The sequence below is a fragment of the Lates calcarifer genome, linkage group LG4 (assembly GCF_001640805.2).
Source record: "Lates calcarifer isolate ASB-BC8 linkage group LG4, TLL_Latcal_v3, whole genome shotgun sequence".
Lineage (NCBI taxonomy): Eukaryota > Metazoa > Chordata > Actinopteri > Centropomidae > Lates > Lates calcarifer.
The window spans coordinates 4,223,484-4,250,108 of NC_066836.1; the positions used below are offsets into that span (position 1 = coordinate 4,223,484).

Genomic DNA, 26,625 nt, shown 5'->3' on the forward strand with positions numbered 1-26,625 from the left:
ATAATATACACAAAAAGACACCTATGTACACTGCCTACTAATTGTACCACATAAAACCTTTTACATATCAATCTGAATCATTTGAATGCTTAAGAACAATAAGTGTAAGAACCAAGAAATGTAAAATTTTATGAGTTTTGTCATTCATTTTTAGAAAGTCCACTATAAAACAATAACAACAAGTGTGAGTTTTGTTTTACTGTGTATTCAATATCCTTTATTTTCATGTAGATAAAGAAACTGGTTAGTGGTACAGGTGTCTTCTTCAATTTAAGTCACTCTCCATGGCTCTGTGATGTGTACATGATAAGTTATTCAGCATTAAAAAAGGTAAAATCAGGTGGAACTTGACTGAAAACAGCTGCTATACAGCTTTAATACAAGTGTGACAGTGCATTACAACACTGATTTCTGAAGTTGAAATGTTTGCAGCTGCTCAACCAGGAAGTCACTACAGAGTGTGAGCCAGATGTTCACTGTAAGCAGGTAAAACTGAGCAGACCCACCAGTAACATGAGACAAATTCATAACTGCAGATGTTATTTGTCTAAGTAATTACGCCAAATTAAAAATAAATGGACTGGAGGTTAAGCAGCTATAAACCTTATAAAGATCTTTACTGAATTAGCAACAGTGAAAAAACACATACTTTGTACATGTTTTGATAAAACTAAAGAGATAATTTCCAATTTTACATTGTGTTTAACTCTCTGATATTTACTCATAATGTCCCCATGAATCACTGTAATAATTAGGGCTGAAACAATTAGTCAATTAACAGATTTGTCAGTCAACACAGCACTGACAGCAACAATCTTTGTCCTTTTTTAAAAACCCTTTTTAAGCAAAATGACTAAAATGTACTGTTTCCAGCTTCTCAAATGTGAACACATGCTGGTTTAGTTGTTTATGACAATAAATTGAACTGAAAATGATCTTCACTTGTAGCCCTGGTGATACTTAAAGTGCTAAATCCAGCTCAAACATCCTAATCATTACTGAAACCTGAACTATGTTTTTAGGTCTAAAAGAACTTGACAAAACACAGCCCTGCTTGTTGTAATAAAACTAATCTCAAATAGGAATATGAGCTCCTAAAATAAATCTAATGTCGCCTGGCATCTTTAAAAAAAACTAAACAAAATGAGTCTCTGTGTACTTTTAACCCCAGACAGTGGTTTCAAAGACAGCGGTTCAGCCTGAGCCTCATCTGATCCACATGAGGTGGCAGGATATTACAACGTCAGTAACAGTTAGAGCAGGATATTACAGTGACAAGTCATAACTGCAATCCCACAAAGTCACCAGTGAGTCACGTCCAGTGCAACCTTAAAGAACAGAGATCACGCTTTTATTTTCACGATGCACACAGAGATTCACATGGCCCATGACGACTTCTCCCATCAGAGTCACATCTCTTTTTTAGCTCAGCCTCATGTTGCTGCTGCTGCTGCTAATTAGACACCCAGCCAACCACACAACAAATAACTTCCTCTGCCAAGTCTGTGGTTTATCAGACAGACAAAACCCTGATGGGTCTGTTCGAGGATCATGTTTTCAGACAGTTATTTTGCTAGGCCGCTGTTAACCATAACATTAGCTAAACCCTTGTATAACCACTTTATAAATTGTTTTAAAGTGTCATTACTAAGGTTTTCCATGGGAATCTGTTATATAGTCCTGTTATATATATTGTTCTTTTGTTTATAAGTTGTAGATATTGTCATATTTATATCTTGGTTACTGCTACTACTATTAACAACTACAAATAATAATAATAATCATAATAATAATTTAAAAAATATTCTGCCAACCTCTCCAACTACAAACTCTACTATCATAACGACGTGTGAACCAAACTAATATCTGTAATAACCCGTCAAGTGCCGGGTGTTTTTGCTTTTATCCAGAAACCAACAGGTGACGTACACCAGGCAAACTGAGGCCTCGTTTGTCATGGGTCACGTGGTTTTCTGCAAAACAATACAGGCCGCGAAGCTGGGCTTCTTCTGGCAAGTCCCTTCATACTTGGTACACGCCTCAAAACCTCAGCTTTAAACGTCCCATCATTAGTTCATTCCTGTTAATTCCTGTTAATTCCCATGTAAAGTTTCTTTGCAACCCTTACTTGTCACCATAAAAGCAGCAGCTGGGTTAAGCAGCCGTTATCCAGCTTTTCTGGGACATCTCAGTTTACTTTCAGCAGTGCATTTGCTTAATAAAGATCTGTGATTAGTCCAGCAGCACCTGGATTACTCCTGATGCAGCGGGCGGAGGGTTACGGTAATACCACCATGGATTACCTCTCTGCTACGAGCTAACAGGCACTGAGGGAAATCTCAGCAAATCTATTAGCTGCTGAGAAACATCCATTAGCCAAATGAAACAAAACACCGCCGTCAGATGCTAATTCACAGCTCACACGCAGAGCACACAGCGGGCTAATGAAGCATCAGACTGGGTGATGGGCGTATCATGAGGAGAGCTGGCAGCCTTCCTCATTAACCTGTGACCTCTTAATTCAGCTGGCTGGGCCTGACAGGAAGAGGACTGTTTCTTCTCTTTCTATCTAATCCTCGTGCTGGAGACAAGTGGAGTCCAGCACTTAACAAACAACAAACCTGCCAGCTAATACTTAGGGCTACAACTAATGATTATTTTCATTATTGATTAATCTGCTGGTTCTTTTCTCAACTAATCAAGTGATTGTTTAGTCTGTAAAATGTCAGAAAATGAAGGTGAAAGGTGAAAGGTATCCACCTCATTCCACAGTACAAGAAAAAACTCCCAAAGAACCCAAAGATATTCAATTTACTGTGATATAAACAGATAAAAAACAGAAAATATTAATATTTCAGAGGCTGAAAACAACTATTTTTCAGTCATTTTTTTCTTGAAAATATATCTAAATGCTTAATTGATAATCAAAATGGTTAATTAATCAATCATTGCAGCTCCAGTAATATTTACTCACTAGTAAGCCTTATTTCTAATAGTTTTCAAATAAAGTTAGTATGATTTACAATCAGGAGACATAAAAGATTAAATAAATGATATCAACAAAACAGACAGAGCAATGATAAAATGTTTGCAACAGATTAAATCAAAGATAAAACTGAGGGCTGAACTGCAAATAAATATAGTTTTTCCTTAAATCATTGAAGCTAACTGATGATCAAGTTTCAATCAATCGATCAGGAGCATGTTTTTTTTTTTTTTTTATCATTTCCAACCAGTGATCACTCACATCATCATCCTCTACAGTGGGTGTTAGATTTTATCTGAGCTCTGCTCCAGTTCACACTCATGCACTTCATACAGAACAAGTTTAGTCAATTCACGGCCCACATCCTTATCTTTCCTGTACGTCTCCCACTTCTGGGAATAAAACTAAAGTGAGTCTGACTTTCTCTACCTGCTCATTCCTCAGAGGCTGATCTCCAGAGGGAATCACCTCGCTGGAAAATAGAATTAAGTCAAAGTGTCCTGGGAAAATTTTGGATGACTTAAGTCACGGCAGCAGTTAGACAGACAGAAGTTCATTTCCTGCTTTACTCTGTACAACATTTCCCCTGCTTGTTCTTTACACTCTTTAATATCCTGCCAAAGCTTTTAGGTAAATCGCTGAGCAGTCTGACAGGAGTCAGCTAAATAATAAATAAACAAACCTCACATGACAAACTGTGACTAAAAACAACATCGATCGATGAAGAAAATGGCCTTATCATGTTTTAACCAATGAAACATCACTTATTCTTAACAGTGTTGTCCCTCCAGCCTTCTCATCCGGGCATTGATGTCAATTTAATGAAAAACTATGCTGTGAAAATGCATTAACCGGATAGACGAGTACTCTTACTCTCCATATTGAATTAGAGGGTTAAGTACCTGGGGGCTGTTGTCTCTTTCACTTATCCCTGTCTATATTAAGCACCAGTATCAGCATCAGCATTGTTATTTAGCAGACAGAACAAATCTTCTCAGAGTCCAATCAGCAAAATCAGAGGAAGCACCTTAATTTAATGTGATGGTAATAAGATTTACGGGGGGAGGGGTGGCTGAGTGTGAAGCTACAGGACATGAAGACAGAGCCTTGGTTGATCATGTCGAGGGAGATGTGAAGGCAGAGGAGATGTGTCTGGGACTGTTTGAACTCATACGTGTTGAAAAATCTGTTGTTGTCAGCACATGTACGAAACACCCTCCGATTTTTCTGCCGCCTCAGCAAAACAGAAAACAGAAAACGGCACCTTGGAGAGGGTTTTCCACTGTAAATGTTGACATGGACAACATGAAGAAGTGAAGCAGCAGCCGAGTCACTTCAGGTCTCACATGACTCCTGTTAGTCAGACTGTTTCTGTCGACAGCGGACGGCCACTAATTTACTTTAAATGAGTTATTATCATCAGAGAGAAGGTGATTTATTTTCAGTTAATTCACAAACATCACTGTGTGCTGTTGTCATGTGTCTGGATGAATATGTGGGAATTAACTGGAACAGGTTAGCCTACAACAGGGAACTTAAATGCAGTTTAAAAAAAAAAATCTTGATTAAAACAACCAGATTTTATGCTGAATTTCTACCCTGCACTGTGCATTATATAGCAGTTAACTAGCCGGTAAAACAGATATACTAAATGTGAGATCGGTAGCACCATTTCAGGGGAGGGTGGGCGAATCAAACATTCATTCATTCATTATCTATAACGCTTATAGCTAATACTGCTCTCATAGTGTCGTCTGGGCCGCAACAGTCAGCTATTTCAAATAATACTAAAGCACTAACAGGTAGGCAGACAAAATTAGCGACTAGCTTTTGGACAGCGTGTCAGCTTAAGAGCCTGGTATTTCCCTCAGGAGTAGGTGGAGAGTAAAATCAGAGCTAAAAGAGAGTGAATGCTGGACCTACATTTGTCAGGTGCTTAGAAACAGACACCTTAAAATGTGATGATGCTGTGTTTATAATTTGTTTCTGCAAGAGCTGCAGGTTTTGCAAATGTAATTTTTAAGTGCTTGGAGCAGCAAAAACATTTTCCACCTCCATCTAAAAGACAAAAACGTCTCAAAACTATAACACATAAAAGAAAAACTATCAGGAGGGCTCAACAACTCGAGCAGTAAGAGGACAGCACTGACCCTTTAACATGCTACAAACTGATGAACAATCTGTAAGATCAGGAATAAGCAGAAGCAGTCAAGTAGTGCACTGTGACCTTCACATGCAGCCACACCAAATATAGGCTCACGTTGCCCTAAACAGCTTGGATTCAGCACAGGCTGTCCCAGTTAGGCACCTCTCTCACCACAACTTTCCTTGTAACTCAACTCCCCAAGGTCCCCTGGCTGCCACTGTCATAACCACAGCCTGTCACAGTTCAACAAACCACAGCTGCAGCTCACATCTCGACAGAGGGGAGAAAAATGAGAGCTCACAACATAAAACATAACACAAAACGGCGACATGTTAAAAGGCAGGTAGGTCGCCCACTGTGGGAAACGAGAGCAGGCAGTGGAAAATAAAGTTCAATAGATCACCCTCCAACCACAGGGTAAACCTTTTACCCTGAGTTACAGGAAAATAAACCAGTTCACCAGCTACAAGGTGCATCACAAACAGGAAGGGGAAAAAATCTGTGATGTGATTAATCTATCCAATCACATTTTAATAATCACATTTAGAATTGCAACAAACTAATTAATATATACATTTTGCTTATAATGACTTGACTAGTTTATAAAATGTCACAAAACAACAAAGCACATCACAGTTTCATATGTTTATATTGCTTCCAAATAACAATAATACTCAATTTACATCAGAAAAAATGAGCCAGTGCTCCCATTTCACAACACAATGACTGGCATTTTTGCTTGATGACTAATCTATTAAACTACAATTACTCATCCCTAATAATTTTGGTATGATATTAGTAGGAGGAAGTCCTATATTTACCAAGAAACACTGTGTATACTACTCTCCAGTTTACCTTCTTATGAATACTAGGATGAAACACTTCAGTCTTTTCTGTACTGAAGAGGACTGAAAACCTCTAATACAAGTTATTTTTGATGACATTTCACCTGCTTTGCTGCAGCTTAATTTCACCACTGACAGCTACTTAAATTAACTACAACCAAGACATTAGAGTCTTAGTTAGCTGCCAGCTTTATGGTACAAAACAACGTCTACACAAGGGTGTAAATAAATGTATTTCTGTTAGGATTTAGCTAGCTTTTATTTATTTTCTATGCTTTGATATCGGGTAGCATTCCTAAACGGATTAACGATTTTTCTAGAGGCTTTCTTCTGAACTTTATCAGCTATGTGAGTACTTTTTTACACTCTCAGTGAGGCTGCTGAAGTCTTACCTTTAGCCTATATTGATATTTTACGATCGTAACATGAAGTTTTTGGCAGAGCTCCTGTCTGTCGCTAACGTTAGCTAGCTAATTTTTAGCTAAGTGGCTACAACATTCCTCGGTGTCCCAGAACCAAACACCGCCGCACCTTCACCTACCTTCTCTGGCGGGAGTGTGACACAGTCCGTGCGAGGAGGTGGGAAAAAAGAGAGAAAACACGCTCCTGTGTTGAGGTTAAATCCCCGTCAACTTTTACTGTCGTTGTGAAACTCCTTCTCCACTTGTCAGGTCCCCGTCTTTCCCCTCCTGCCTCTTCCCCCTGGCCGGTGTAATAATCCACGGCAGCGCTCGCTCCCGTGGACTCACAACTTTGGCAACTACCTTCAAGCAAAGATCGTCTCTCGGGATGATGTATCACTCTACATCCCCCACTCCGCCTTCCGGTCGCTCGAGACCCAACCACCCACCCACCCCCGAGTAAACGTTGGCGTTGCCATAGCGACCGCGCTCCGAATCTAACCGTCAAGCAACCAAACCGATTTGCCGTTTTATTTCAACTAATTTAGCCAAGATAACCGTTTGCTCGTGTAAACCAATAAACTGTTAACGTTTATCACTTGTATGTGGAGTTAGCATAAACTTCCGTTAACCCGTTACAGGCATTAAAAGCGATGTTTTCAACGAGCGTGGGGTGGGGGGAAAAAACGGTCAGAGTGAGTGCTCCTGCCTAATTTGTGCTCTATGGTCCGAGCCCGCAGGTGCTCAGGACGCAGACTGGGAATCAGCGCCACCTGGCGGCAATGAAACGGAAGTACAACTACATTTCAAGATCCAACTCTCAAAACAAACCAGAAATGTGGAAGTTGGACCCAAAGAGGGAAATTTTTGCAGCCCAGACACAAACACTTAACTCTAAACTAAATAAATGTAATGATACAATCCCGGGTATTTGTTTTTACAGTTGTTTCTCCACTGATGTGATTTACTTCTGACAGCTGTGAGACACTGAGACTGCAGATGTAGAAGCTGGGAACGCAACTCTCAGTGATTTCTACAGCTGCATGCAAAAGATTGGGCACCCCTGAGCAAAAAACATGAAGTCATTTTGTTTATTTTTGAGGTGAAATGATGATGTAGCATTGGGATGCTACTTTCCGACAGGGGATTTTTAAAGGATTTATGGCTTAATTAATGGTTAATAAATCATTAACTAATGCGCTAACACAGATCAATTATAATCCATTAATAATGACAACTTCTGGGTTGCCAGGTTGTGGAAAATCCACCTGCAGCTTGACACGTTTCCAGCACTGAAATGTACTTTTGTATCCAGTTATAAATGTTAATTAGTGATTAACTAATTTAGCAACCCTAAAGTTGTCATTATTAATGACTTATAACTGATATATAAAAGAATTAGTACATTATTTTTTTAAGCAGTATTAGAGCCTTTAATCAGTTTATTAACCCTTTATAAATGATGCCTCCTCTCAGAAAGTGGCCGAAACCAAACAGAAGAACAGTCCCAGACCAGAAGTATTGGCTATATGATGTATATTCTCCATAATTAATTAACTTTTCTACAAGATCATCAGTATCAACGTTACAGGAAATCCATGTGTGAGCATGACAACACTCCAGCATTTTCGCTTCACTCACACCAAACACATAAAGGGACAGAGGGATGGAAGACGTTGTTTTTTTTCCTCATAATTATTTAATCACACATACATTTACATCATGCAGTCAATCCAAAACTGTGATCTCATTAACTTCCCATCTCCGTCCGTATCAGAGCCCTGCTTTTTGTGCCCCAGTTCTCCAGGAATGATCCAGTACCTTGTCCACTGATGGATCCTCAAAACTGTCCTTTAAAAATTGACCAACTATTATTACACAGTAATAAAAAAAAAAGTGGATTCACTTTTTGTTTTTTTTAATTTAGAATTAATGCAAAATTCAATTTAATTTCAGAACACACCACAAGTATTTCTTTGCTGTTTTTATTGACTATTTTTTTCCCCATTTCATGTCAAGTTTTGGTGGAAGGTCAAAGGATAAACATTTTGAGGTCCATGCTGCGAAGGCTTAACTAATCTAGAAGATTACACAGAGGGAATAAACCATCTCGATAGACACCAAACACTGTCCTGTCGTAGATACGTGGGAGCTACTCCTCCCGGCAGCTCGTAGAGAGTAATTATTATTACTACTTAAATTATTTTGCGGTCAACAAACAGTTCCATTTACAGGGCTTTGGAAACTTGTATTTTTTTTTCCCTCCAGTCAAAAAAAAACAGCCACATATGGAGTGTTTTTCTTTTCCTTCTGAGTGCAGATATTGTGAAGAAGTGCTTTTAAATCCAACTTTCCTGTTACAAGATGACAGGTTTTAGTATGACATCTGACTCGAGGAAGCCAAACTCCTGTCTCCTCTTTTCGAGCTGGATTTGTTTCACTAGTCTCAGCCAAAAATGCTGTTTTCCCAAAGGAGGTTTCTTTAATTCATCTGTCTAAAAAGTGAAATATCACTGGTTATATTCTAATTTAAATATATAACACTGTACTGGGTCGTAAGTGGGAGTTAACTGCAATAGATACTCGTTTATCTTTAAATATTGGCAGAAAAACTCCTGTTTTTTTGTTTGAGCTTTTCAGAAAGAGCAATAAAAGAAACAGTGAAACAGAGAGGAGGGGCAGGACTTTGACTTCATATGGCAGGATTACTGCTGCTTTAGACAACCCTGATCGCACCTGCCGGTCGACTGATATACAGTGTATTTTACAGTATATTGCACTTGCACAAGATGTTAGTGTTCTCATGCTGGGGTTTACAATCACAACAAGCTCTTCGCCAATGCACCGGGGCTTCACAGGGTTTTAAAAACAAAAACAGAAAAAACAAAACAAAACAAAAAAAACTGTGGTGGGAATTAAAATGAAAAAGATACACTAAAAAAATACAACAAAGACAACAGAACACAAAATAAATCCTACACCCCTGACTAGATTTAGTTAAATAAACCCTTCCTCCAGATGATAAACAGAAAATTGTTGTGCAATTTTAAGACCCTGCTCTCCTGATTGGCTGATCAGCGGCGAGGGTCCCACCCATCGACTGACACCACCTGCCCGCCGCTCCCCCCTCTTTTTTTTGTTTTTTTGTCAAATGTGGAAACAATGAAAGAGATACAGTACAACGTAAAACCCAGCAAAACACATCGCTTTCTGCAAATTTACAACCAAAGGGGCACGTACAGTTACAGGTCCAAAATCTATAAGAAACGACAAAACAGGTGGAGGGAAGACGAGGATAAAATATATTTATGGGGAGAGGGAGGGAGGGAGGGAGAGAGAAGCGAGGCACCCTTGAAAAGAAATCACGGGATCAAACAGTTCCTGACAGGTCAGGTTTACGACTAAAAAAACCAAAACAAAAAGGTCCTAAATATGCGAGTGAAGGGAGATGAGTGAGTGACAGCGACCCAGCTAGGACAGGACGAGCGTTGTGTGTGCTATCTCAGTCTATATGCCTGCAGTCTATGCGCTCCAAGTGTGCAGAGAGATATAAATAGCGTCCATTAACACAGCATTATCAACCACTGAGAGGAGTAAAAACAGTACAGTTAGCTACTTAGCATAGGCTATGCTAAAAGGTGGAAGTTTGTTATGTTAACCGGATCATTCTCCTCCTTCCTTCCTTCCTTTACATTCTTTACATCCTTCTCATGAAGTCACCAATAACGAGTATAGGTTTTATTTTAACTTAATGATAAAAACAATTGGCCTCCACAGGTATTTAGTTAAATACATCTACAGTACACTGTCGCACGTCTTGGCTTTTTTTATTTTTATCTTTTAAATCCTTCTTTTTTTCTGTAGCCCCCCCCTGCTCTCTCCAGGGAGGCCTGTGCAGTAGTGCCAATTTTACATCTGTACAACAAGACCGGACAGAACAGTAGTGCTCGACGCCATCTAGTCAATTCAAAACCTCACTGTTTTTTTTGTAGTTTTTTTCCTTAAAGAAGCATGTAAAATCTAGCCAGAGAAAAGTGTGGTTAACAACCAATAATAGTAATGATGAAATGTACAGAGGTTAGCCTATAGGGTCAAGCTATTTCTCTTGGTAGGGTCTCCTTTTATTTTTTTTGTTTTTTTGTGTTTTAGGTGTTTAATTTTTTCGGATCTTGCTACCGTTACATTCAGCTTGGCACAGTGCAGAACTACTCGCACGATGACGACAGATGACAACAGACTGTGCAATAACAACAACAAAAAAAAAAAAACAAACAAAAAAAAAAAAAAACAAAAAAAAAAAAACCCGAAGCTACACGTTTGAGTCGCGGTTTCGCTCGCCGAGGCTGCGCTCAAGACTGCGTTTGGTTCGGTGGATAAGAATATTATCTTGCCTTTTGTAAATTAAATTTGTTGTCCTTTTTTTTAAAATTTTATTATATCCAGTACGAGAAAAAGAGATAAGTCATGGTGAGAATTTAAGGGGGGGAAGTGGGGGAGTTGGTGAAGGTGGTTGAGGGGGGAGGAGAGAGGAGTGGGGTGGGGGAGGGGGTCGGGGGTTGGAGCTGTACAGGCCAGGAATATTTATATATATATATTTATAATTCTGAAACTCCTTCTTGGCTCCAAAAGCAGCGACGAGGAGCCTGTTCGCTGTAATGGAATGACAGGTTGTCAGGGTGGGCGGGGTTGTTGTTGTTGGGGGGGGGGGGGCCGTGATATTGGCTTCTTCTGTGGTGCTGTCCTTCTGATCCCGCCGCTCTTCAGCTGCAGACAAACAGAAAGAAATAACAGAGTTAGCTGAAGTTCTATCAGCATGTGTCAAACAGTCATGAGGCCTGTACAATGAAGGCAGTTTAACCTGTTGTCAAGGGAAGTCAGCGCTGACAAACACCGCTTCCCATGAACAGGTGTTAAACAGTACGACGGTGGTTAAGATGTCGGTCAGCTGAGTCGGTGTTAACTTAACTTGTGCATAAAAAATTCTCAGCTGAAGAACTCCCCAACCTCCTTAAATTTAAAGGATTATTCACAGTCTTCCACCTGTGGGGCGGAGCTTACACAGGATAACACCGAGTTAACCACAAATATAACCTGGTCGGAGCAGTTTAGAGGTGCAGTGTAAATTATTATGGCAGCAGACTTTCATAGTACGGATCAATCAGGAAGTTAAAAGTCATTAAATCAGTTACCCTGATGAACCAGTAACCTCACTTCAAGTACAGGCCTCAGTTGTGTTTGCTCTTTTTTATCTTCAGTTGAATCATCTTTGTTGAAACCCAACACGTCAAGAATCAGAGCAGCTACAGCGTGTTTACTGCTTCGTTTAAATGACCCCGTCTTGTTCGACTCGACTCACTTCTTGTCCGGTTTGCCGCTGCCTCCTCCCCTGATGGACACCGTCTGGCTGTTCTGGTAGAAGCCTCCCCCGCTGCGGTTGATGTTGGGGTGAGTGGGAGACGCCACCGGCTGCTGCCCGGGCCGGATGGGTTTGGCTGTAGACGGGATGAAGATGAGATTAAGTTTTCCTGCCTGAATAAAACCAGGTGTGTGTGTGCGTCGTCACTACTAACCGATCTGGGCCGAATGTCCCCTCCTGGCCATGTTCTTGGCTCTGACGGCCTCCTTGATGCGGTCCACCTCCTGCTGGTAGCGCTTGCGGTCGCGGGCGGCGTTCTCCTTGGCCTCCTTCAGAGCAGATTCCAGGGCCTTGACCCGCTCAGCCGTAGCACGAAGACGCTTTTCCAGTTTAGGAAGCTCACAGCGCAGGTCTGCATTGTCACGAACCAGCTGCAGGACAGTTCACATCGTCTTAAACCATCGCTCGGGATTATGAAAATATTCTGAAACATCAGGACAGGAATAATGTGTGGCTGCATGGGCATCGTGTGTAGCTCCTACCTGTTTGTGAACCTTGGTGAGCTGCTCAAGATTGTTCTCAAGAAAGGAGATTTTCTGTTTCTGAGCAGCACTCCCACCTGTGTCGTCTGAGTCCATCTCAGCGCTCTGCACAACAAATACAACACAAAGCAGGAGGGTTGATGTCGACAGATCAATACACAGTCCTGCCGTCTGTGCCACTTCACATAATTGCGGTTTGTCATTTTATTTATGAACTTCTACGACCGCAGCTGATCAGTGAAAACGTGGTTCACCTTTTTCACTCTGGTGGCCAAATCCTGGACAAAGAGTTTCCTCAGGTTGTGCAGAGTCTGCAGCTCCTTGGCCTGGAGTGAGTGGAGGACAAGTCCATTTTAAATTCATCTATTTAAAAAATCCTGGATGTGTGTGTTTAAATACGTTTAACTAGTAATCATTAATTTCAATGAACTCACCACTGTCTCTTCCAGACCCTTCAGGTCCTGCCTGGCCTGCTCCCGTCTGTCCTGCATCACCCTGAACAACAACAAACACAGTAAACAACTGTTGCACATGTGCTCACTTACAGTTTATAAGAAAAGTTATTTGACGATTTTATCTGGCCGGTAAACTAAATCATACGGAACACGAAACAGTGAGTGAACATGTGTTTGTGGTGTGAAACGTACGTCAACTCATGTAGTTTGCGGCTCTTCTCCTGGTCGGTGGATTTGAGTTTCTCGTGCTCCACTCTGAGCCTCTCTTGCTCCAGCATGATCTTCTGGTTCAGACTGAAAGGAAAAAAATACAGTGACGGTTGAATGATTTCTCGCTCCTGTATTCATTTAAAGAGGAAGACATCTATAAAGACTGATTTCCTTGTGATTTAAAGAGTCCCTTTGTCCGTCTCTTTTAACATTTACTCCTGTCACTGTCATCTTTTTATAGAGCCACTGACTAACAACGACGACGGCAGTACATGAAGCTACAGACAGAAGCTGAATCCTTACTCCTGCAGCTCAGTGATGAGTTTCTCCTTGTTGTCCAGCTCGTCTCTCAGGCTGCTGATCTGTTTCTGGTGAGCTTCACGGTGGGAGTGAATCTGCTTCTCCACCGCTTCCTGAACACACACAAAAACACAATTTACACATTTGACAGAGTAAGTTACAACAACACACTGAAAGCTGGGATTCACTGTTTTTATTGGTGCTTATATATTTTCTGTGGCTGTTGATGGTGACACTAATCTGGTGTAAAAGTTAAATCCATCAATGTCAGAAATGAATTTCCTGTTTAATGGAACAGAGGAACGCACCTTGACTTCATTGGCAGTCTGGATCTCATTCTCTTTCTCCATAGCATGGACTTTCTCTGTAAAATGAAAACAAGATTCATTGTCAAGAGACTGGAGAAGAGGGATAAACACTTTGCACTGAACCCTAAGAATATGGAAATAAGTTACGACTGGGTATTCCTGTTTCCTATCCAACCCCCAGTTCTTTGGAGCCAGTTCAAATACAGAACCAGCTCCTGAAACCCAACTCTACCACCTCCAACAGAAGCATTTAAGTTGACTTTAAGTGAGTGCTGGGATCACGGCTGTATCTCTTGTTCTGTCCTCGAACAGCGACGTACCCTGAGCGCTGAGCTTGACGAGTTCCTCATTGAGAGAGTCCACGTTCTCCTCCAGCTGCCTCTTCTTCTGCTCCACGTTCTGCAGGTACTCGGTCAGGGACTTGATTTTAGCCTCGTGCTGGAGACAGAAGACAATGCAGACGTTTATACTCGCAATCCTGATGAAGATTCAAGTTTTCAGTTCACAACATCGTCTGTAGTTGGTCGTACCTGGGAGATGCGCAGCTGGCAGGCGGCCAGCTCCTTCTCGTTCTCATCCATCTTCTTGTTGCTCTCCGACTGGGTGCTCTCCAGCTGCTTGCAGCGTTTCACCATGGTCTTCACTTCGGACTTCATCTTGCTGATGTAGAGACGAGCCACCGTGAACTCCTCGTCTATCAGACCGCTGCCGCCCTCGTGTTGCTGGAGAGACCACAGAGGAAAGTTAAACCGTGCAAAGAAAAGTGGGACAGGGGAGATCTAAGTTTCCTCATGCATTCTCAGAGACTGGCGCTGGTGCTGTGTTGCTATGGTAACAGCGCGGAAACCACCTCAGTACCTTGATGTCATTGCTGCCCACCGCAATGCCGATCTCGGCTAAATCTTTGAGCAGCGACGACATCATCTCAGTCACCCTCTTCTTCTGGTGGTTGGACATCTCCTTCAGCTTCTGGAGCTCAGAGTCCAGAGACGACAGGATGGACTGAAGGAAAAGAGACGATTAAAAGATCAAATATACATTAATTCCTCTGCTATTCTCACACACTCAGAAAGTTCAGTTTTCAGCTTTTAATTTTACGTCATTCTGATCCAGTGCTTGATTTATTGCACAGTAAAAAACAGAAAGGAAGGGGCTGTAGCAGCAGTAAATGCATGTATGTTTCAGTGGGTCTTTTAATCCCTGCAGGTTTTATGTGCTTAATTATAGCGTTGCGTGTCTGTGCTAACATAGCCAAACTAAAGGACATCAAATCAAAGTCATGACTAATATCAAAGCGCCACAGTGTCTTTGAGCGTGCTGATATCTGCCCCCCGGCTCACCGATTTCTGGCTGAGCTCCTCGCTGATGGCCTCAAACTCCTTGGTCTTGTCCTCCACCTCCTGGCTCTTCTGGTCGTAGTTGACGGCCAGCTCCTCCAGAGCCTGCAGCACCTCCTTCACCTCCTCCTTGGAGGCCTCGTTCTCCGCCTGCAGGCGGTTCAGCTCTGCCTGGAGGTTCTCGTGATCGCGGCGGGAGGAGGCTAGAAGCTGCATGGAGGGGAGAGAAGGTTAACGACGCTATTTGGTTTTCAACATATTTGGGCTGCAGCAATTAGTCAGTGTTTGTTACAGTTTGGATGAAGAAGCAATTAGCTTCTATAATGAGGCAGAATTATCAAAGTCATTCATTTTCATTCTGACTGAAACAACAGGACTGGATTAAGTGAAACATAAATACAACAGCTTCATGTGTCAAGTCTTCTCACACCTCTGAGACTGCACAGATCAAAAGTTTATTCAGCACCTGAGCCACCCCCCACCCCCCAACATTGTTGGACCTCAGTACTCACCTCCTCCTGGTCCAGCATCTGCTGTTTCAGCTTCTCTGCCAGCTGGCTCTGCTGGTTGATCTCCTCATCCTGTGAAGTTCAAAGAGTCACAGCAACATTAGCATTCACACAGAGCACCAGGGTCTCATTGTAGAGAGACAGTACAAAGTGAAACTCCTGAAGCCAACCGTGCTGGTTATTTGCATTAAGGATGCTTGTATTTTATCTTCAATCTCTCATCTTTTAAGACATCGATTAAGTCGTGACTGTTCACCTTATCATCCAGCTGTTTGTAAAGCTTGGCCAGCTCAGCCTCGCACTTGTCCTTCTCCACATCGGTGAGGCGAACACCGGGCACGTTGGGCGTGGAGGCTGGCTTGTCGTTGAGTATGTTGTCCAGCGCCAGCACCTCGGCGTTGGCCTTCTCCTTGTCGAACTGCTCCTCCACCGGCACGCTCTCACCTGGGGAAACAGATTAGAAGAGTCTCATCTGTACTATCAGAAAGGTTCATTTTCCCTGATACACTACGGACAAAAACCAGGATGGGCAGGGATGAAACAATGGAATAAGACCATCTGCTTCCTCACCATTCCTCCAGCGGTTGAGCTCGTTCTCCAGCCAGGTGATGGTGTTCCTCAGGGTCTTATTCTTCTCCTTCTCCCTCTCATACTTCTGCTTCCACTGCTCTGCTGTCAGCTCAATGTTCACAGTGACTGTGTTCTTGATAGTCTTTGCTCTGGACGTGGAGAAAAATTTGTTTTATGCCACTGAAAGGAAAGTTCTATGTGACATTATTCCTTCAAAAAAGGTACATAAACGTACCAGCAACCAAGCTTGAGCCACTGTGACAATGATTATGAATATATCCCCATGTTAAGTATGGCCTTTCATCACTTCTCTACACCTTTACGTGGACTTTTTAAACTCAACAGCTTTTAAATGACAGACTAAAGAGAATACATAGAGCAGCATGACTTGTTTCCTTCTACTGGCCGACTAACCTTTGTCCAAACATGAGAGTGGATTTGGTTTCGGCCTCATTAAAGGAGGAAGGCGAGCAGCAGATAACAATGGTGGTTCGACAGTTACCACCCAGCGAGTCCTGCAGGATACGGGTCATCTTGCTGTCTCGGTATGGGATGTAGGCCTGGCAGTCACACAGAAATATGTACAGAAAATTAAATGAGAAGAAGAAACTATAGAAATTTAACTGTAATAATTTAGGACAATTGAGAATTTGATGGAAACATAAGATTTTTTTCTATTTATCGGTAAACTGACAGGTTTGGGGGCGGGCCACTTCCTCTGAAACACAGATCTACAAACATAAAGAATGAATTAAAACACCTAAACTTCAAGGAGACGGAGCAGACGTTCTATCTAACACAGAAAACGTCAGATATTTAATGAGTGTGGCTACTCTTCAGACTAGATGAGTCCAGAACTGAGTGGCCGTCACTTCAATTACACAACTTCCTGGTGGAACCCTGCAATTGTGGGTCATTTTACAGAGTCATATAGAGTTATACAGAAGAAGAAAACAAACAAAACAAAAAGTGTGGTGTCCTCTGAGCGGGGATGATTCACTTCATTCTGTCCTGAAACCAAGGGAGCGGCCTGTGGTCTCACCGGCACTGAGCCAACAGGATGTGATGGCTTAGGTTACAGAGTAAAGTCAGATGCCAGTTAAATGATAACTTGATACCTCAATATTCTATTATTATTGATACAAGTAGCCGGGCTGCAGCAGTCTGCTGTGATTCTTTAGACACCACTATGCTCGGTCTGGTAGTGAGTCGTCTCTGTACAATAGCTCATTTGTTTTAGACCATCACAAATATATCAACAGCTGTCCGCCCCAGGTTGTTTACAGAGCGAAGGGGCTGCAGAACAAACCAATCATTGATCAACGTGAAAAGTGTGAAATCAGTATGAAACAGCCAAAGAAAAACATCGCTCTGAGGAAAGTTTTTATCTGCTTAAGTTGATTCTGCAGTGAAAAAACGGATGGGTAAAGAAATGGTGCTTTCACAGTAAGACAACTGAGAAAGATGCTGGTTTTCCAGATGCACACCTAGCTGTGGGCTGTGCAGCTGGTAAACAGAACAGACTTTCCCTTCTGGCTGCTACATTAGCAGTAATGTCTGTACTTTCAGAATGCTACAAAGGCATTTTGGAAAAACACTTGTTGAGCTTGATGTTGAAATTTGGACTCATTACAATCTGCAGTAAAGATTAAAACTTAAAGGGACAAGACAGTTAACTGTGTAATAGTGGCCTGAATTATCTCATGAGGCAAGTCACTTTTTCAGACAACAAATGGATGTCCACAGAGCGGAGTTAGAGTTACTGACCGTTCCTTCAGCCAGAGCAGAGATGACGTTTCCCAGGGACGACAGAGACTTGTTGATGTTCTTGGCTTCGTCCAGCACAGCTCCCTCTGCTCCTGTTTTACTGACCTGAAAATTACAAAGATAATAGTAAGATCCTGTGCTGCTCAGAGACTAAGACAAAGACCAGACCAGTAATCTGAACCCGGCCCAAGTGTATTACAAGTACACAATAAAAGGGGGGAAATGGGTCTAGCAAAAATGTAGATCACAATCGTTTAGCACAAAACTGCTCCTGGACTCGATGGATATATGTTTTCCTCTGACTGTCCGTACCTTTTCACTACCAGCCAGATCCACCAGGTAGAGTTTGCCACTGAGCTTCTGCTCTGTCTGAGTGTTCTCCTGTTTGACATTTATCAGGAAGATACTGTGACTCCTGGAGCTGTGCTCGTTCATGTCTGCGAGAGAAATAACACCCATGTGGTCAAAATGTATCTGCAAAAGCAAAAGCTCCGGTCTATGGGTTTAAAACACAGATTACTGGATAAAAAGAATATAATTTTATCTTACTTGTGACTGCTACATGTCTGTTAGATTTGCCTTCATCGATTGTGTCCATGACTTCCTCTGGGCTGCAGACAAATCTCTCAGTGCAGCCCTTTAAAAAAAAAAAAAAAAAAGCAACAACATGAGGTTAGATTAATGGCCTAATCCAACAGGTTTTACCAGATCTTTGACATGTGAGAGGTGGTTAGGTCTAACCTTGACGTAGGGTACTCTGTTTTTGTCTTCATGCACTGACAAATTGGTCTTCGACACTAGAAATAACAGGGAAAAACACACATCACAGAGGTTGACTTTGCGTAAGAAATACACAGCATATCACGGCATATTGTGCTATGAGCCTTAAGACATGATGATTAATACGTCCTTTGCAAGCTTCAAATACTTAATACAGCCTTTGCTTCCTTTTCTACTGCCAGGTTTGGATGACCCCTAGTCAACACATTTCAAATGGGCTTGGATTTCAGTGTATCCCATCAGGAAATTCTAAAATCCTTCTACTCTGGCCAGTTTTGAGCATTTGAGCTGGAAAACTTCCACTCAAAAGTTTTAAAAACCTTGAAACAGACCTGTTATGTAAATCAGGACGGAGCTCTGTAAGGTCTGTGTCTTCGAATTCATAAAATATGTTATTTATGTTTTATATTCCTGCCTGGAGCAGTAACGATAATGACCAGTCAAAAAAGTCAAGTGTTTTTATGTGTCCATACAGACGTTTACAACTGACTATTAATAACAAAGTCAGTGCTTTTACAGCCAACATCCCCATCCATCATGTTCCTGACACAGATGCTCATTAATTTTCTGCACGTTTCACAGGCTTTTAGCAGCTCGATCTGTCACGTCTGTTACCACTGTCTGGTACAATTAGGAGATACGTGATCACTCCACTGTCACAGCCACTTACCGTCCAAAAGGTCCCGGATCTTGTCTAAGTAGATTTCAAAATATGAGACCTGTGAACAGAAGGAGAACCTTGTTATTATACAACTTTATCACAACATACAGAAGGTGTAATTAATTTACAGATAAGGGGGGAAACACTGGGAGGAGAGCTTGCCCGCTCTGCTTACTTTGATATGAAACTCCAGGTTTTCGTCCATGGAATAGATGTAGTTGAAAATGTCTTGAACTATCCTGGGGATGATGCCCATTGCATCTGTGTCATGGAGATTCCCCTGCAAACCCAAAGCAAACGAACGTCACGATTATGAAGTCAAGTGAAAACCAGTACGCACTTCACTTGAAAATATACAGCAGTTCTTACCTCCATGGTGTGTGTTTTACCAGATGACGTCTGTCCATATGCAAAAATTGTCCCGTTGTATCCCTCCAGAACATCTGGAGAACACCAAACAAAACATGTTGAAGCAGCCAAGATTCAAAGGTTCATTTATAGTCATTTCACTGTATACAAAAGTGAGACCTCACCTTTTACAATCTTCTGGGCGCAGGCGTTGTACACTTGTTCCTGTGTTGTATTTGACTGAAACACTCTGTCGAACATGTATGGTTTACCCTGGAACAAAAAGAAAGGCGAGTGAGTGAATGACAGCCGCAACACCAAAGTATCTATCATCTAGTATTGTGTAACTTCGTTAAAAATAATATTCTGCAATGTCTTGTAAACAGGCTGTACGTGCTACTTCCTTTCACCTACTGAGAAACACAGACGTGTTTGAACATGAGTTCAACAGAATTTGACATATTAACTTGAACATTATGGTAAAACTACTGAACTCTCCTTTAACAAAAACGCATAAATTGTATCGGTACAAACTATAATATGTTTCCTGATTGTGTTTGTTTCATCTAGGCTTTTTTGCATTTAAACTGAGAAATAAAGTTGTTTAAAAAAGGAAGCTATGCACTCCAAATGTCCACCAGCAGCAACAACAGGTTGTTTTAATTCAACAACTTGAGCAGCAATATCCACAAACGCTGAGGCAACAAAGAAATCTACCTATAGAAACTTAAAACTTCACCAGAAAAACCAGATGCATGCAGCCACTACATGTTTCACCCCGAACTGTAACTGATGAGTCAGCTTTTAAAAGTATTTTGCCTTTATTTTAAAGCAATAATACAGAGGTGAAGATATGAGGTTATAATGGAGAAATGATATGCAACAACAATGTTGACGTTACAAGTACAGAGTCAGTCTTTCCACCAGACTCGATGTTCTCAGCCTAACTCATCCTCTGCTGGCTGCACTCTAGTTCCCCTGTGAAAAGTCATCCTGTCCTGATACAGTTTCTCTCATCCCATTTGAACCTCCAACAACTTCAGCACAGCACTGCGAAGAACTAAACTAGACCCTGAGCTTTTACCAGCGGCTTAAGAGCCAGCCTGCTTCAAAGAAGCAGAGTGCAGCTGGTTGTGATATCCCATGGGTCAGACAAAACTTCAAAGCTCGATTCCAGTGAGATAGCAATCAATAGCTGGACTTAAGAAGGCAGCCGCAGGGTAATATAACTGATGTTACAAGCAATTCTGAGGTTCAAGTGAGATAGCACGCGGTCCTTGGAGGCTTGAAGTCCCGGTTGACTCATCTTGGGTGGGGTTCTAGCTGTGATGTATTACGAGTTTAAGAAGACAGCCACCGTTTGCGTGGGATACCCTCGGTTACAGAACATACATGCCTGAGTGGCAGCAGATTAGTTACTGTCAGGTTCAGTGTTAACACCTGTAAGAGCGAGAGACGGCTGAGAATGTTGACAAGCAGCTGGTGTCACCTTGGAGACGCCGCTGATTGGTGCTTACACATTTAGGACATTCATAACTCAAGGTGAAACCACAAACATCTCACTGTCAGACACTGAAAGCTGTACCGCCTTTAGCTGTGCATGGGTTACTCCGACTACTACAGCTGAGATGCCCTCAATTTGTACCCTGGCTTCATAATCCCCGCCTCACACTGGCAGACGGTCACATCTAAAGCACAGCTCAGTGCAACACAGACCAGCAGCATCTTAAGACGTTGATAACGCACTCCAGCTAGCTACATCCTGGCAATTATCCCCGGCCAAAACAAGAGCGCTGAGCCACTATCGGGGCGTGCCAGGCGCTGTCAGCAAACAATGGCGCAGCCCAGGTTTCAAGTCCTCATTGTTACTGCTGCTACTGGCCTCGTTACCTACACTCCTCTCTAATGGGATTACTTGCTGAAAATGTAATTACAGTGAAATGCATTGTTGGAGTATTCATAAGTGCTCCGTCATGTTCCTGCTTCCTGGTGGCTTTGTTATGATACTGCCCAGGGTAAGCCTTGCAGGAGAGACAGTAACACACACAGTCCAAGGTTATTCAGGAGCAGCCACATAAGTCTAGTTGTATGATGCATGAAATCTAATTGGATTTGTGTTGCTAGGCAAAATAGGTCAGTCTTCCACAATTTCTCACTGTCAGCAGGCTGGAAAAAAACAGGTGCTGATTGTTTCTCTGTTATTTTCTTGTTTAAACTTTTACTCATATCTCTAGTCCTTGTCTTCCCTTTTATCTCTCACACACTTCCACTTCCACCACTCCACCGTCTAAAAGTAGCTCAGTCTTGTTGATGTGGGGCATCCCAGGTTGCTATATGCTAAATAGGAGAAGTGACAGCAAAACACGGGGGAATGACCTGATCTTGTACGTGCACAACTGACAGGGAAGTAATGGATGTATGAATAATTCACCTGCTGCACACTCACACTACGCTGGCAGAGCTAGCTTTGGCAAACTGAGCTCGTTACGACACCCGCACCAACTCATCTGGAAACTTCATCTTCCTCCCTTTCCAAGACACAAACAAAATCTCTGGCGTCGAGAATCAGCAACCCTCCGCGAGCATATGACAGCATCAAAGCAGCATCACCGAAGCCTGTAATGAGGAAGCTGCTTGTCAGGCGTCTTTTACAACACGCAGTGTGGCCAGCTCCACCACAAGACCGAGCGATGAAGCACTGGTGCTGAGGCTTCAGTCCTAATAGAGGGTCCACGCCCTGGATTGTTTTAAAATGGATAAAAATACAAGCTAAGTGAGTCAGTCACCCTTGATAAGAGCATCTGCAAAACAAAAGTACATCACCGTAATAATTACCCTCCCCACCCGGAGAGATCGGCCAGCGCCCGGCCAACTGCCTGCTCTGATTGGTCGAACAGCTGGTAACCAGGAGAGAAAACACAGAGGGGATTACCCAGGAGGCCTGAGCTGCTGCTGCTGCTTATGGGCACTCTAAGTGTTGTACCTCTCGAAGCAGATGCATCAGCAGAGGCTACCAGGCTGTGGCCTGCAACACTTGTGGCTCTCACAATGTGCACTGGTATTTTGGCACCATGACTGAATGGCACTCTGAACTGGGTAGGGCCGCATCACGCCTGAGGGCTACAGACAGTATGCTTGCTATTAGTTAAAAAGCCTGAAGTCAGTGTCAGCAAAACCATTCAAGAAGTCACCACAGCTATAATAGTCTTCTCTGTTTTGCATGACAGAAAATGAATAGTCCTGTTGTACTCTAAACTCACCACCTAAATAAGTGGTTTAACTCTGAAGAGGATGTGATTCACTTCCATTTGCAGCTTCATGGTTGGAATTCAAGATCAGTTTATATTGCCCTGTAAAGTCTTTTAAAGAGGTGTTTCCACAGGTGCACCTGTTACAAAGACACCAAAGTCCACAAAGAGAATGGCAGTTTGTTGCTAAGGAAAACTAATGTTTAACCATGATTTTTTTTAATAATACACCACTGACTTTTGCGCTTTCAGCATGTACAAACTTGATAGGTCTGCCAGGCTTTCATGTTGTTGTTTGTGTCTTAATTACTACTTTATAAAGCATATGAAAAGACCAACCTTCTTCCTATTGTATCATTTTCAATCCTGCCATACAGACACGCTGCTGAGGCACGCAATGGCATGAACCCAGGTACTGTAAACACTGCCTTTCTTCGACAGCGTATAGGCCAATGATGACAAAGCATCAAGTGCACATCATTTGTAAAATGACCTCAGGGTAAATTCTTTGTTGATACAGTGTAGCGGAGATAACATGGCACTCCATTAGTAAAGGCATTTCCCTCTATTGTCATCGTTAAAACTGTGCCCATGCAATTATCCATATCAAGTAATGGAGGGGGTCTAGTCTCTCATCAGGGGGGCAAATAACCAAGGACACCAAACTTTACTTCCTGAGTCCTGGTTAAAAGAAAGCGGATTATGTATTTACCCAAAATGTTGATTATGTAGTTTAACCTGTTGACCTGTAAAATGTCCAGTCACTGAAACAACAAACTACCTCTGGCCTGCATTTAATTTGACATTTCCTCTCCCACCGATATTATATTGACGTGACCATTGTCTGTGTTGCCTATCCCTTCATGGGAGCACATTTTCAGTCAATGTTATATTCAATAATGAAGATTAACATCTACTTAGGTCTACAGAAGGGGTGGTTATATAGCCAGCTGGTGAGCTAGCTAATGTTAGCTTTAATTAAGCTACAGTATTAAAACTAGCCAGCTAGCCAAGGCCGGCTAATCTGTCAACTACCAGCTGGCCTAGCCTGCTAGCCAACAGTCTGTTAGCTACTACTAAATCAAAGCTGGCTTACGCTTTATGCTGACGCAAACTGTTCATAATTAATAGCTTTATCGTTACAGATGCAGGGCTACTTAATAATTAATGTCGTGACAAAAAAGCGGTGAATGTCGTGCAAGATTGTCAGGCTAACGCTGGCGACATTTTACCCCGTGCCAGGCGATGTGTTTGTGGCTTTGTTGAATGACAGCTCGCTAGCCATGACAGGGCAACTGCGAATAGTGACATTTTACGACAACGGCAATTAGACTGGCTTTTTTTGGAAATGGTGAATTAAACGCTGTTGTTGATTGACTTAATGTGTAACAAGTTTAATGTAACGGAGTGTTTGGGTGGCGCCAGAAGTTGGCTGCAGCGGAGGGCCAGCGGAACAACGCAGCGGTGAACAGGTCAGCCCGTGCTAACGTTAGCTAACAAGCTAAGGTGCTAACTACCGTAGCTCCAAGACAATCAAAAATGGCGTACTGCTGACGGTGCCGGAGGGCTCTATCACACAGATATCTAAGGCTCCTCAACAGAATAACTCACCCCGATAACGACGGTGTCTTCCCCTTGAAACTTGGGAATGTATCTGTCGCCCCTGGTCACCTCGGAGCTGTTCAGGGGCCTAAAACGGCACATCACTTTGATGGTGCACTCCGCCGGGTCGGCCATCTTCCACGGTTCACGAATGGAAATTCACCGATAAAATTAAAAGTATATCCTGGATCCCAGGGGGGGCGGCCGCGTGGGGGGGGGGTAAAAGGGAGGCCGAGTCCCTTCTGTCCCAATCTCAGGTTCTTGAAAGGGCGATAGCAAATCTGTCGGGCATACAGCAAAAATCCCTTGTTTTCCTCTCAATCGGTTCCCCCTCCTGTTAGGAAGCCATGATACCGGTGGATCAGCGGCTGGCCACCTCACCCCTCCTGCTGCTGTGGATGTGGATCACCATGACGTCACCCCGGCGCTCCCCTCCTCACCGTGGTGCTGTGCTGAAATCCTCCGTACAGAAATCACTCAGACATTTTTAGATCAAATTTATCAGCTGAAAAAACACGTGCAGCTATTTAAAAAAACATGTCATTGTTAATCTGTTGTTACAGTTACATGTATTAGTTTTACTGCTATTTCTGTTATAACCACTATAAATGATCATTTTTATAGCTATCATTACTTTTATTAATATTACTTACTTAATACTTACATATAAAATACATAGAGTATGGCCTCGACCTGTTCTATATGAAAAGTACCTTGAGATTGTGATTTGGTGCTATATAAATAGAAACTGACTTGACTCTGCAATTTTGCATCAGGACAACAAAAAAAAATGTATAAAATAAATTAAAAAAATTAAAAAAAATTTGGAGTAAAAATGGGCATTTGAAATTCGTAGCCTATCTCTGAGCTTATGGTCATTACAAGTTTGAATCAATAAATATATTTAGTAGCACCTGAGCAGACTCATCTCAGTCATCCAGGCACTAGGCTACACTCTGTAAATCTAGTCTTTTATGTGGTATGCAAGCTTGTTTGGACGCTAACAGTGAATGTGATTTTATAACCCTAAAGTATGGTATGCACTTAAAACCACCACCTACAAAGAAACTTTGTAAATACAGAAAATACAAGAAACAAAAACACTGTATTTAAATGCTGGAATAAATGTATTTGACTTACACCTCTCAGCCTGAAACAGAACAGACACATTTAGGAGGAAAATATGGAAAATGTGCCTGCAGTTATTTGTCATGCTTTACAACTTCTGCAACTTTTGCATGTACGTTGTTACAAAGGCATGTTGCGTGAGAAAAGCTTTGTTAAAACCCATAAGGTTTTGTTATTCAAGGATACCAGATATGCTACGCTGAATTACTGGAAAATATGTGTGAAATGAAACACAAGTCTACTAGAATTTTCCATTTGGTGTGCAGCCATTAAAACACACACTCACAGATTTGTATTTCACTTTATATAAGTGTAATAAAGAACATGTTTGTTTAAGGAAAACATCATTAACACTTGTGCTATTGTTACACCCAAAAGAGGATCTGACTGTAGCCTGTGACTCAGCTGTCTTTAAGGCTGTGGGAGCTGCAGCTGTGAGACCTCCTCCTAAATAAAAATGCATAATGTCTGACCTCACTCGACAGATGTCATAATGGAGGAAAAAAAAAAGCCACCAGTGGCTGAACACATTTTCTGGCCACTCCCCGAAACGCTGAGGGATATCCTTTTTCACATCGGAGGCTGCTCAGCTAATCCAAATACCAGTTCTACTGGCCCGCTTGTGTGTTCACTGAGGGAGCGAGAGGGTGTGGTCCTGCTGCTGTGAGCTAACAGGGCGAGCAACAAGTCCCCAGAGTCCACATTGTCTACTGTTCAACATGTATGGGTCTGGTAGAATAGAAGGAAGTGTTGTGTTTCAATCTTACACATTTTGCTGCTTTGCTTTAAAATGAGAATACATGCTAAGGTGTACAGTGTTGAGCTGTTTATTTGAGAACCCCCACCCCACTCCGCTCCACCCCATCCCATCCTAACTATGCACTAAAGGACTCAGCATCCATCTAAGCCTATTAGTTGACAGCTGTGCCTTAGTTATTATGGTCTTGTAGCGTGTAGATTTACTGTCATTGTTAATGCATTAGGCTGCAGGCATGGATTTGTTTGCAGTGTAAAATTACATTCATCTACACTGTCTGTAATGCTTCTTCCAAATGAGGAAATAACCATTTTATTTCCGTGTCATTCATTTTATTTGCACAATGGGAGAAGAAAAAAAGGCATCATT

The 26,625-nt window shown here is 42.1% G+C and overlaps 2 protein-coding genes across 15 annotated transcripts in view; both read right to left on the reverse strand.

Moving 5' to 3' along the window:
* Positions 1-6,747, reverse strand: part of LOC108884343 (rho GTPase-activating protein 12) — a 55,602-nt gene extending 48,855 nt beyond the window's left edge. For 9 of the 14 annotated variants that reach the window (XM_051069803.1, XM_051069804.1, XM_018678209.2 and 6 more), the window contains exon 1: positions 6,519-6,746. The gene's annotated coding sequence lies outside the window, so the exon portion shown is untranslated. Of the gene's footprint in view, positions 1-6,518 lie in introns of all 14 variants that reach the window. The other 5 variants (XM_018678208.2, XM_018678204.2, XM_018678198.2 and 2 more) reach the window with 2 other exon arrangements.
* Positions 6,748-7,898: 1,151 nt separating this feature from the next.
* Positions 7,899-24,781, reverse strand: LOC108884342 (kinesin-1 heavy chain). Its single transcript, XM_018678195.2, has 26 exons — positions 24,381-24,781; positions 19,707-19,794; positions 19,543-19,616; positions 19,349-19,453; positions 19,183-19,231; positions 18,474-18,529; positions 18,282-18,369; positions 18,045-18,169; positions 17,733-17,837; positions 16,380-16,525; positions 15,966-16,114; positions 15,652-15,839; positions 15,399-15,467; positions 14,890-15,096; positions 14,408-14,551; positions 14,080-14,271; positions 13,870-13,987; positions 13,550-13,605; positions 13,245-13,354; positions 12,924-13,025; positions 12,711-12,771; positions 12,531-12,602; positions 12,277-12,381; positions 11,949-12,165; positions 11,735-11,870; positions 7,899-11,142 (listed from the first exon to the last, which is right to left on the reverse strand). The coding sequence occupies exons 1-26, from the start codon at positions 24,504-24,506 to the stop codon at positions 11,139-11,141; spliced, it is 2,892 nt and encodes a 963-aa protein (XP_018533711.1). The 5' UTR covers positions 24,507-24,781; the 3' UTR covers positions 7,899-11,138.
* Between the last annotated feature and the right edge of the window lie 1,844 nt (positions 24,782-26,625).